Source organism: Podarcis cretensis, assembly GCF_951804945.1.
Source record: "Podarcis cretensis genome assembly, chromosome: 10".
NCBI lineage: Eukaryota > Metazoa > Chordata > Lepidosauria > Squamata > Lacertidae > Podarcis > Podarcis cretensis.
In genome coordinates, this window is record NC_137179.1 from 26,188,068 (window position 1) to 26,200,615 (window position 12,548).

Consider the following 12,548-nt stretch of genomic DNA (forward strand, 5'->3'; position numbering starts at 1 on the left):
TTGTTTTGAAAGCTTTTATTTGTCAACTTACTGAAAACTGATACAGAATGACCTGGTGGGTTTATCTTTCTTTTGGTTAGTATATTGCACTCAGTATCAGCAACACTGTTAACAGCAGCATCTTCAAGTTAAGTTTCTGATAAGATGGTGTCCAATTTGGTGGAGAAATTTGCAATCCCATTACTCATTGAGTTCCATGTTTAAAAAAATTCATTTAAACTGAAAGAAGTAGGGTGTGAATAAAAATCCATTTTGAGTATCAATTACATTCAGTGTTCTCCAAGTATAAAAAGTCACCCAACCTCTTTCATCTCAAACTCCCATGTAGCATTCTTAAATACATTCCAGAAATTAATCTTCAATGTTTAAAGGAGCAACTGGATTAAATATTGGCCTCTCCTTTTTTTCTTGTATCTTTCCGTAAGTAACTTCAAATTCCTTTTTTGTCCCATTCAGGTATTCTAGAGTTCTGCCTTTTAGACTGTATCCTATGGCATCTAGTTTTTTAATCCTATATTGCACTATTTCTGCTGACAGTTCTAACACTGCAGGTGTTTGTTTAATTTGGTCCACAGAAATTCCCACCTTCAATAGCCCCTCCAGTCTTTCTTCCAGAACTGGAACTGAGTAGTAGAGAAGGGCAGGGCATTTTATTATTAGCTCTTTTAACTCTTGATCACTGCATTTGAAGATGTTCTTGGAGAACAGCAGGCTATTCTGCATGCTACTAGGGTTAAGTTGAAAAACAAAGCCCTTCAGCTTGGATAGCAGACTCAAAACTTCAAAGTCAGTGAATTTGTTCTTCTGAAAAAACCCCAAATTTTCTTCAACAGCAGCCGAAGAATTTAACAAAATAAATGGGTTTTGACTCAGTAATTTCATCATCCAGTTCTTCATATTCTCCTGTGAACCTCCTAGCCTTATATAGTTACTTTGTAGGGTTTCTATCATATGCTTGTTCTTTGCAACAGGATTATAAAAAATATTTGATGCACTTGTTAGGAGCCGGCTGATAACCGCATTTTTCAGTCCCAGATCTTTGAAGAACCTAACATTGGCTTTTTGGTTTTCATAGTTTTTAACTGTAAAAAAGGAGTCCGGGAACCGTTTTATTAATTCAACTAGTTGTTTTTCATTTTGGCAGACTGATAACCACAATTCTCTCTGATAATGGATATCTGTAGGGCTACAAAGAATTGCCTCAGGACAACGTTCAAAAATATATGCCACAGAACTCTTGTCAGCTCCCATTTCTTGCAAAATCTTAGCTGTTTCCTTGACGTGCGTCACCTCTTTTGAGAGCACCCATGGCTTTAGCCTACGGATCTTCTTGATATCCACAGATAGCTCATAGAGGCTTTGTACAGTCGCCTTGTTCTCTCCAACAGCAACATCAGATGTATATCTAAAATGCAGTAAAAAGTTTCTGTTTTGTCTTTGATTCCATAAAGCTGAAAGAGCTGGCAACAGCAGGCGAGGCTGAGATCGCATAAATAGATTTGGAGCAACGTGGGTCATTTCAGTTTGTGATTTAGCACTACGTCTGAGAAGGCCTGAAAGAATGAAAGCATTTGAGATAATATTAATGCTGTGCCTGTTCAACTTTTTTTTTTGGGGGGGGGGGGAAGAACAAGAAAACAATCTTTTTCCCACTTAGGGGATTTCTGCTCCTGTTTAACAACAATCTTTCCAGGCTGTAATTATGCTCCACTCTGTGGCAGCTGCATTCAAATATTCATATTTAAATAATGGGCATGCTGTGAAGTACTTTGCACCTTCTGTCTCAGCCAGATATAAATGATAAGCGACTGTTAATCTGTAGCAGAATTTATGTTAGTAGGTCAACAGAAACTTGAAATGCAAGAGGCTGGGTGCCTGTTGCTACACCTCCTAAGACCTAATAGGGGGTAAAATAAAACCGCACGCTTTAACTGCCGGAGGAATTGATCAAGAGAACCAAGGAATGGATGGGAAAGCACAACCATCTGTATTGTTAAGGTAAGTCCACCAGTCAACTTCACACACCCATGACAGTTAAATCTATTTGTTTTCATTTTTTAAAGGTCCCATTTCACAACCTTACTCTCGCCTATTTTGCAAGGCCTCTATTTTTTCACCATCACAGAAGCAGGTGGAACTTCACGAGACATGCACTATGTTTTTGGCAAAACTTGAAAAGAGCTTCGGTCCCTTGAAGTACCATGGAGGTAGCCATGTTACTGAAAAACCCTCCCCACAGAAGCTCCCCTATTGTACAACTTTTGTTATATGCTTTTGTTATATGCTGTACAACTTTTGTTATATGCTGAAGATGCTTGCCAAACCAGTTCCTTTATCTTTAAGGTTGTAGCAGGAAACAACCCCCCCAATCATTCAGTTTGTACAAACTTCACACACACTCACACACTACATACGCTACGCTTCTTTATAAATTCATAGAAAATCAACCATTCATGGGATTTCCACTGTTCCACTTTTATTTTACTCCATGAAGGAAGGACTACAAAATGGGGAAGGTTTGATACAGGGCAGCCATAATCCTTGACCATACCAGTACATACACAGGAGCCCTGCCCAGTTGCTATGCCAACCCTGATGGTCTCAGACAGAAGACCATCAACACTGCATACAGGAGTGGATTCAACAAGGACTATAACAAAAGAACAGTGATTGGATTCCCCCTCAGGGTGCAGGAAACTGCTACTACCTTTTGTCTTCTGAAAATAACTCATGGGGAGGGGGAGAAGGGAACCAGCCAGGTGACAGGACACTAGGTTACCACCACCACCCCTCCCTCAACCCCTCCTTTCTGTGATGTATGTATGATGTTTCTGGGGGTGGTCTTGATCTACAGGGTGGGAATTTCAAAAGTTTTTATAAGGCCTTGCACACCATTTTTCTGTGTCTTTCCTCTCTCCTGCAAGTGAGGGGAGCACCCTGTTGCAACAGTTCAATAAAGGCCAAGCCTACAGGCTGCTGATTTGCTCCAATTTACTCTGGTTGGTGTCTTTACTTTTTGTCCAAGGGAGCCCTCGGATTTTTCTGGTAACAAGGTAAGGATTTTGGCTAGCCATTTAAGCACCACAATCAGGACAACCAAATAAGTTACCATGATTGGAAATTGGGGTGGCATGTATCAATATATTTAGGACACATTCCAGTTGTGACTGCTTTGGGAGGAATGCTAGAATCGGGCTGTAAAGTCCACTTCTTATTTATTTTATTATTTTAAGGCTGGCATAAGCATGACTGGATTTCGGTTTGATGAGGCCCTAAGCTACTGAAGGTAATGGGGCCCTTTATATGTCCAGCTGTCATTTGTCAACAACAAATTGTCGCTGTTTTTTGTGTTGAATATATGCTATATGGTAATTTATGGACCTAACAGGTATCTAAAGCCATTTGCACATAACAGAATACGTATTTTATCAAAGTAATTGTTGAACTGAAATGCAATTAAGAAGAAGCATATTAATAGTGAAATAATTATTAAGCCCTAACTTAAAATGATTGGGGGCCCATTACTTACATCACAGGAGCCTACACAACACAAAACACGGTTGCTGTATGTAGGTTTTATTTTATTTGTTTTTTGTCTTATATTTTGGAAATGTACATCCTGGTTGTTTTTTCCATTTTGGGGGGCCCCCCAAGAGAGTGGGGCCCTAAGCTATAGCTTGTTTAGCTGATACGTAAATCCGGCACTGAACTGGTGGCCAGGTGTGTGCCAAACAACGGACTGTCCCTTCCAGCGAGAGATACTTACCAGGTCGGAGCTCAACCCACACACCGCCCTTGCTGGGTGACCGTCTGTTTCCCTTCCGTAAAGCTGCTGCGGCCGGGCTTTGCTGCTGCCTCCGCCATTCCCTCCAGACCAGGCCTCGGCGATCCCTTGGGCGCTTGACATTGCACTGCCCCGTCCGGGATCCCCATCCTCAGTGCAGACGCCGCGCGCGCGGCAGCTCCTCCGGGCCTAAAGCGCGAGGGGAGATCCGGAAGCGCAGCAAAGGGGCGTCTGCATTTCCACCAATGGAGAGGCGGCAGTAACAGCCACCCGGGCACGCTTCTTGGCCGTACCATTCATTGTGCGAGGCAGAGGGAGGGGTGTAATGCTGGCGGAGCGAACCATTTCCACTTTTGCAACTCGGGTTGGTGACAAGCCAGAGGAGTGATTTGAAACGGATTTGTTGATGTTGTGATTTTTTAAAAAAGGAAAAATAAGCACAAGACGAACACACTGTTCCCTGCAACCACCACTTTTCCATAATAACCGCAAAGGACAGAAACACTTATTTGCAAAAGAGTGGGAGAAACTGAGATACTTATTCACAGCATATATTTTTAAAGCATATTTCTACCACTTTTAACACTCATGGCTTTCCCCCAAAGAGTGTTGGGAACTGTAGTGTATGTAATGCCCAGCACCCTCAAAAAGCTACCGTTCTCAGGACTCTTCTGGGAGAGCTGTTTAAGTGAGCATTGGCATGGACTGACATTTATTCAGCAGCAAGTTTTGAAATTTGAAATGGTGCAAAGTGGACAATGGCTTCACTTGGACGGGTTAATTGATGAAACTCCCTTCATCTGATTGTCAATCTTGACTGACACCAGCACAAACAGAATACATTCCTTCCTGAAGCCATGAAGCACGCAGTTTAGTATGCAAACTAAACATAAAAGTAAATGTTAATATAACTGCCTAATTTTTAAGAAGTAGGAGAGGTTCTTTTTACATAATTTTAGGCTAGATCAGTAACACAGTAGTCAAAATACTACAGGTATAGATTCTAATTATTATAAAAGCAACTTGCAGGAAACTGCATCACGTGGAAATCTTAAAAAGAAACAAAACTTTTCAGGTGTGGAAACATGTCATTAAAAGCACACTCAGGCAACACTAACACCACCTTGCACTTAACATCATAACAAGCACCATATGATTAGCAAATTACAGGGTTTGTTATACTCCTGGCTTTCAAAGACATTAGATGCTTTGGATTTCTTTCTTGCTTCATGGTACACAATGTTCTGCCAAGCCTTAGTACAGTACTTAGTGCAAAGAGAACTAGTGTGGTCAGGGCCGGATTTAGGTTTGATGAGGCCCTAAGCTACTGAAGGTAATGGGGCCCTTTATATGTCCAGCTGTCCTTTGGGAACAACAATTTGTCACTGTTTTTGAAATGCAATTAAGAAGAAGGATATTAATAGTGAAATACAATTAAGAAGAAGGATATTAATAGTGAAATAATTATTAAGCTCTAACTGTATGTAGGTTTTATTTTATTTGTTTTTTATCTTATACAGTATTTTGGAAATGTACACCCAGGGTTTTTTCCCTTTAATTTTTTTGGGGGGCCCCAAGAGAGTGGGCCCCTAAACTATAGCTTGTTTAGCTTATATGCGTAAATCTGGCACTGAGTGTGGTACAACTATGCTTCTTCAGGAGTTCTTTCACATTTTCCTATTATTTCCAATAGATTAGCATACAGGAAGTCAGGGAAATAAGGAAAGGTTGGATATATTTTCCCCCTTTTCTTTCATGGGGTTCCTACTAAGGGCTGCATTTCAGCTGGCTGAAGATCTTTTATTAAATTTCAGTGAGTTTTGCGAGTTGAATTTATCCTATTAGTGTCTGTTCAATGACTGTCAGCAGACCTCAATGAATTGGGTGTTTTTCTATGTACCTCGGGTTAAGAACTTAATTTGTTCTGGAGGTCCGTTCCTAACCTGAAACTGTTCTTAATCTGAGGTATCACTTTAGCTAATGGGGCCTCTTGTTGCCGCTGCCGTGAGATTTGTGTTCTTATCCTGAGGTAAAGTTCTTAACCCAAGGTACTACTTCCGGGTTAGCAGAGTCTGTAACCTGAAGCTTCTGTAACCTGAAGCGGCTGTAACCCGAGGTACCACTGTACCTCGCTTTTCTTCCAGGGGTGGGAAGGTGCTTGTATTTGCGTATATATGGCTTAACACAGCTGCCTACATTTTTAGACTCTCCATAGGGGTGTGGCTATGACAGACATCAAAAGGGGCAGAACTGCCAAGAGCTAGTGGTCGTGGATTGTAGCAGAAATATGGAAATCACATTGTTGTTTTAACATGTAAATTTCATTATCAAACACTGCTATGTTGGGTGCTATTCCACTGTGCAGCTCTGAAATAATTTTGCACTGAGGAAAGAACCATGCATACAATCAGAACTTTGTTGTTCTTTTTGCTCAGCAATTCCCTCTGTTCCTCAGTTTAACTAGTGGTGTGTCTTATCAGCAAGTATTCTATTGTTATTATGGGCTGCATGGGGTGTCCCACCAACTGTTGTTTCTTAGGAAAGGGAAGGCCTTTCCCCAAATGGTGGGTTCCCCAAATGTTGGGTTGTTTGAACAAATCACACATTAATACGGCCTAGGACCCTCCTACCTACAAGACCGCCTCTCCTGCTATGGTCCACGGAGGACCTTACGGTCTTCAAATAAAAACATATTGGAGATCCCGGGCCACAGGGAGGTTAGGCTGGCCTCAACCAGAGCCTGGGCTTTTTTGGCCATGGCCCTAATCTGGTGGAACACTCTGTCACAAGAGACTAGGGCCCTGCGGGACTTGACATCTTTCTGCAGGCCTTTGGCCAGGCCTTTCCACCAGGCCTTTGGCCAGGGCACAGCCTGATCCCCTCCTTTGTTAACCCTCACAGAACTCTAGCCCAATGGTTGCCATTAATTTGATTTTGAATTGATTTTAGAATGAATTGATTTTAGATTGCATTTCAATTAATTGATTGGGATTTTATGTAAACTGTGTTTCTTTTATTGTTGTTAGCCGCTCTGAGCTTGGCTTCAGCTGGGAGAGCAGGATATAAATAAAAAAAAATATTATTTATTTTTATTATTAATCTGTGTGAATGAAGGCATAGTTGCAATTAGACCTCTCAAAGATCTAGCATTATTTGGGAGGGGTTTATTGTGGCAAAGATAACAATAAAAGGGATCTGAATTGTTTTGAAGAAGTGTATTGTGTCTGAGAAGTGCTCCAATTCCATTTGTATCAGTGATTCATTATACCACAGTTTGGACTTTTTTGAAGTGTGTTATGGCAAAAGACATTATGAAAAAATAAATTTTGAAAAAATAAATCACACTTACTTAATGCTCAGTGAAGTTCTGCAAGGCTTCAGTACTAACTGCTGGCATCTTAAAGACCTTCACACACATACGTGGTTTAAATTCTGCAACACACTGGTGTTGCAGCCTTCATTTTGGAATCCCTGGCCTATATTGAAGAAGTAACTTTCTCACCAAAGACTGTAATCTGCCTTCTTTTGCATAAGGAAAGGAAAGGTATGGTAGCATTCTAGAACAAGTGTTATCCTCCCATCTACTTAAGCATCCCTCTGGGCATCTTTTTTATTGTGCATTCATGATTATTTGTGCTTGTGATGGTATCTGGGTGGTTATACCTGATCTTGCCTTGCATACTGTTTGCACCTGCAAACATTTTGAGGTAGACACACAGTGCTTCATTCACATTCCTCCACTGGGTTAGGCTTATGGAGAAACCCTTCCCTTGGCTATTAAAGGAATGTCTTTCAAGTAGAGGTCTACGCTTAAAGACAGTGGGCCATGCTCTCTCTCTTGAATTCCTCAGTTCCTTTTCTGTATCTGCATGGTACTTTTGAAGGGGATGGAGGTAGATTACATCTAGCACACATCTAACTCCAGTGGTCAGCCTGTGCCTGCAACTTCATCCTACTGTAGTGACACATGTGTCACTATTAATCCATGCCAACTGCAGAATGAGCAACCATAGGCTTTGCAGTCCATGATACCAGCAGCTAAGTCTCCAAACATGTGGAAAACTGCAAAACATTTTTTAAACTGCTGATGCAATTTGTTATTTGATTGTATTTACTGTATTTTATGCTGTACCTCACCCAGAGAGACAAAACTGAAGATCAGCTAATATTTTTTTCAGTAAATAATGCAGTACCTACATTCTTAAGATACACCATCTTCATATGCCCCAGCTTCAAATTTAGCATAAAAGTGAAAGTGTAGGAAGCTGTGGTTGAAGAAGCCCTGAATTGTTAAAAATACAGGTCAGTCTTTTTATAGGATTAGTTTCCTATGAAAGAGGGAGCACTGGAGATTTGTGGTGTCTTTGTAGCAATCCACTTAATTGCAAGTGAATATGCTGAGCAGGTCAAGCACACAGTTAATATTAGATTCCTAGCGACATTATTTTGGCCCCATAAAACCTACACCACCTTATAGTGTATTAAACAGAAGCTGTCTGCAACCCCTCCCTCTCCCAAGCCTCTTAGGTACTGTTAGACCAGGCATGCTTCCAAAGTGGGTGTGACCCAAGGTGGCTTGGATGTGAACACCTATATACCTCATCATGAAACCAAAGTCCCTAAGGCAAACTCTCTTCACATAATGTTAAAGATATTATTCTGTTGCACAATCATCTGGATGTGCCATAGGCTGTGTACACACTAAACCTAGAAAACACATTTGAAGGGTATTCTTTCCCTCAAAGAATTCTGAGCACTGTAGTTTGTTAGGAGCTGCTGGGAATTGTAACTCTGTGAAGGGTAAACTAACAGTGCCCAAAATTCTTTGCAGAAAAGAATGTGTTTCAAATGCTTTGTGCGTATACAACCCTAGTCTTCAAATTCCCACTAAATCAGCACCTCAACTTACTAGGGTCACATCCATGACATACATTTAAAGGTTCCCCCAAAGAATCCAGGCAACTGTTGTGTAGTAAGGGTACTGGAAATTGTAGTTTTGTGAGGGGCAAAGCTACAGACTCCATGATTCTCTAAGTCTAATAAGGGAAGCCATGTGCTTAAATGCATGGTATCTTCAAGTGGCTTTGAAAGCAGATATTCTGAGAAAAAATGCACTCTGGGAAAAGTATGTGAATTAATAGTTTTGCTTGCAGCTACTTTCCAAATGGTGTAGAGCAAGTTTTTTTTTTAAAAGGCTTCTGTGTGGTAAGAAATGACAGGGTATGGGCTTATTTTGGTGCAAAGTGGATGAAAATGCAGGATAGCCTTGACTAATCTAAAGTCTGTCTAATCTAATGTTGTTGGCATAGGAGATACTTCCTATTTCTATCTAGCTTGTTTAGAGCAAGATTAGGGTATCCACTTTATCAAATATAGACTTTTTCATTTATGAAGTTAGGCTTTGGAGAGGGAATGAGCAATTTATCCCATCAAACTGGCTTTCTCTTGTCCCATTATGGAAGCTGTGAGGGGAGGAAAGTAGGACAATGGTTCCACTCTTGCAACCACATTACTGTTATTTTATTATGTTGTGGGTTAAAGCCTCAGCGCCTAGGACTTGCCGATCGAAAGGTCGGCGGTTCGAATCCCTGCGGCGGGGTGCGCTCCCGCTGCTCGGTCCCAGTGCCTGCCAACCTAGCAGTTCGAAAGCACCTCCGGGTGCAAGTAGATAAATAGGGACCGCTTACCAGCGGGAAGGTAAACGGCATTTCCGTGTGCGGCTCTGGCTCTGGCCAGAGCAGCGATGTCACGCTGGCCACGTGACCCGGAAGTGTCTCCGGACAGCGCTGGCCCCTGGCCTCTTGAGTGAGATGGGCGCACAACCCCAGAGTCTGTCAAGACTGGCCCGTACGGGCAGGGGTACCTTTACCTTTACCTAATTGTTTTTGTTGTACTCTTTGTCTCCCTTTCTCTGTGGAGTGTGAGAAAGAGGGAGAGCCATTAGATGCTCCAGATTACCGAGGCAGTGTAAACAGTACAGCTTCCAAACAGGAGCCATCAAATGTTCCCACACGAAAGTAATCTGCATGGTAGAAATAAGTACCAAAACCCGCCTTCCCATCTGTGTCTCCTCATTTGCCTCAGCATCTCCGTCAGTGCTGCAGGTCCTGGTTTAGAGGGAATCTCAGATGACATAATCTGGGTTATCGAGTAATGTGAGAGTAGTTTATACTTTTTGTTAAAAATATGCCAGCAAAAACTGTATATCGAAGGTCTTGAAACTATCTTCTGAGAAAGGTCTGCAAAAGTCCATTTCCAATCCACAATTACCAACACTCAGCTGCATCCTCATATTGGCGGGCGAACCTTTAAGTGAACTGGCACTGGTAAATAAAACACGAGCAGAGGTGGGGTTTTATTTGCCCTACGGAAGAGGTTCTGGGTTTTTATTTGGCTACAGAACGTGGCGAACTAAGTAAATTAAAATACAGCGCATGACGCGGACCGTAACAGTAGCAGGGCGGAAGCACCACTGCGAGGTGACAGCGAGGCCGCAGCCGCCTCACGCACTTCAGTTACATAACGACGACTTCTCCAAGGTTCGCAGCGCTGCCTCTCGCCGCCCGCGCGCTCCAGGCCACCCCCGCCGCCATCCGTGCGAGCGGAAGGGCCCGAACAGCGCGCGCGCCCACGCCTCACCCATGTGTTGCAAACACGAGCCGCGCACGGGCTGGCCCAGGCGGCTGCAATAAAAGCGGGGACGGGGGGGGGGGGAGTAGAGACACCAGTGCGCGCACCCCGCACGTACGTGCACGCGCGCATATGTAAGCCAGCGGCTCCGGCGCCCGCGCGCATTTACGCGGCTCGTCACGCGCTTAGCAGAAACCTCCACCGAAGCCCCGTGCTCATCCGGGACATTCGTGCCCGCCCTGAGGGCGTGGTCAGGAGGCCGTTTAGCCACGCCCCTTGACCTCATTTTGTATTTGTTTGTCCGTCGACTGAGGAAGGCTCGCGGCTGGAGCTTCGCCGTTTCAGACGAGCTCTTCCCTCTGTGTGTGTGTTGATAGTGCTTTAAAGGAAGCCGTTAAGTTTTGTGGCTTTGGTTCTCTCAGCCCCGCGTGGCTTCCGAGCTCTGCGCTACGCGCGCGCGCGGAGATACCCACTCCTTCCCTCCCTCCCTCCGCCAGAAACCCGTAAACACATTTCAGAAACGTGAGGCGGCCGGAGGTCACGTGCCGCACGGGCAGCCAATGGGGAGGAGGGGGCGGCGCCGGGCGGCTCCTGTAGTGCCCGGTTGCTGCGTAGAGTCACAGGGCGGGCGGCGAGGAGAGCGGCGGCCGGTTTGTGGCTGCGTGTGAGGGGAAAAAAAAAACATCCAGGAGGGGAACTAACCGCCGTCCGTTCAGCTCGAGCCGGGTCTGCGTCGAACTCCGCGGAGCTCTTCGACCCCCCCCCATCTTCTAACCGCCAACTGCGTGGAGCGGACGCGGGGCTGAGGAAAGAAGGGGTAATGCGTTTCTCGCTGGAGGCCATCGCCACTGCCACCGGAGCTGCTGCCGCCTCCACAGCCGCAGCTGCCGCCTCCACCGGGTCCTAAAGCCGCCGCTGCCTACGGCCCCCTGCTCCCCTTGGCTCCCCTGTTCCTTCTTCTGTATAACCCCCCCTGAGGGTGTTTTCCCTCAGTGGTGGGACCCCGGCTCTGCATGAGCCGCGACGCCGACTTCATTTATTCCTGAACAGCCGGTCTTCCCTCCGACTTATCTTCCCCCACCCGCCGCCTCAACATCCACCGGCCTCCGCCGCCAGGAGAACCTGTGAGGGGAGTAACCGGGCGCCCCTCGGAAGATGGGGGTGAACGCGGTGCACTGGTTCCGCAAGGGGCTCCGGCTCCACGACAACCCGGCGCTGAGGGAAGTCATCCAAGGCGCCGACACGGTGCGCTGCGTCTACATCCTGGACCCCTGGTTCGCGGGCTCCTCCAACGTGGGGATCAACCGGTGGAGGTCAGTGAATGAGTGGGCGCGAGGATGCGGCTCTTTTTTTATTTAGCCGGTCGGTTTTTATAAATCCCCATTCAGAATGTTCCCGGTTGCGGGGACGAAAGGGGGGGGGGAGGAAATGGGAGAGGTTTGGGCGTCGTCTGCGCACGCGCGTTGGCTGCTGGTTATACAACGCCGTTTCAGGTACTATGTAACGCCGGTGAAATCAATCTTGACGTCCTGGCACTCGGAGCTAATGAAAGGACGGCGCACTTCGGCCACCCGCTTATGTTCTCAGCATGACTTGATTTTTAAAGCTTGCCATTTCCCATGGGAACGGATTGCGTCGTTAACTACTTAAGCAACTGCGCTTCTCTCACTGCATGCAAAAGAGTGCTGATTTAAAGCGATGAATAAATTCTAGCCCATGTTGGTGTTGTGAAAAGGATTTTTGGGTACTCAGAAAAATTGTATAGTTCAATACTTATACAAACAAAGCTGGCCCAATTAAAAAACAAAGCAAAACCCACTAAATCTTCCCTCTGTTTCCTGTTCTCCAGCCAAACAGGGTAACAAATATTTGTGAAAGGCTCCAAAAGTTATACCCATTACATGTTTGTCACTGTCCACTTTAAAGATGTGATCTTGAGTCTTAGCTTTCACTTTAATGCCCTTGCTGTGCAACAGAGGCTTTGCCATCCTAGGTTATATATGTGTGGCCATGATGCTCACCTTCCTCTTGCTAGCTATGACCTACTCCTAATTATGCCCTTTCCAGCCTCTTCCTTATGCTGGCAGCACTGAGGTAGTTGTACTTGCAGTTCCTTCTGTTGCTGTGCAAAGCA

The 12,548-nt window shown here is 44.8% G+C and overlaps 2 protein-coding genes across 5 annotated transcripts in view; one reads left to right on the forward strand and one right to left on the reverse strand.

Moving 5' to 3' along the window:
* MTERF2 (mitochondrial transcription termination factor 2) lies at positions 1-4,051 on the reverse strand. Its single transcript, XM_079992934.1, has 2 exons — positions 3,767-4,051; positions 1-1,553 (listed from the first exon to the last, which is right to left on the reverse strand). Exon 2 carries the CDS (start codon positions 1,516-1,518, stop codon positions 352-354), a length of 1,167 nt encoding a protein of 388 aa, XP_079849060.1. The 5' UTR covers positions 1,519-1,553; positions 3,767-4,051; the 3' UTR covers positions 1-351.
* Positions 4,052-10,730: 6,679 nt separating this feature from the next.
* The window catches only part of CRY1 (cryptochrome circadian regulator 1), a 32,879-nt gene continuing 31,061 nt past the window's right edge, over positions 10,731-12,548 (forward strand). For 2 of the 4 annotated variants that reach the window (XM_079992607.1, XM_079992608.1), the window contains exon 1: positions 10,731-11,727. In XM_079992607.1, the coding sequence (XP_079848733.1) occupies positions 11,570-11,727 (158 nt within the window). In that variant the 5' untranslated portion in view covers positions 10,731-11,569. The remainder of the gene's footprint in view (positions 11,728-12,548) is intronic. The other 2 variants (XM_079992606.1, XM_079992605.1) reach the window with 2 other exon arrangements.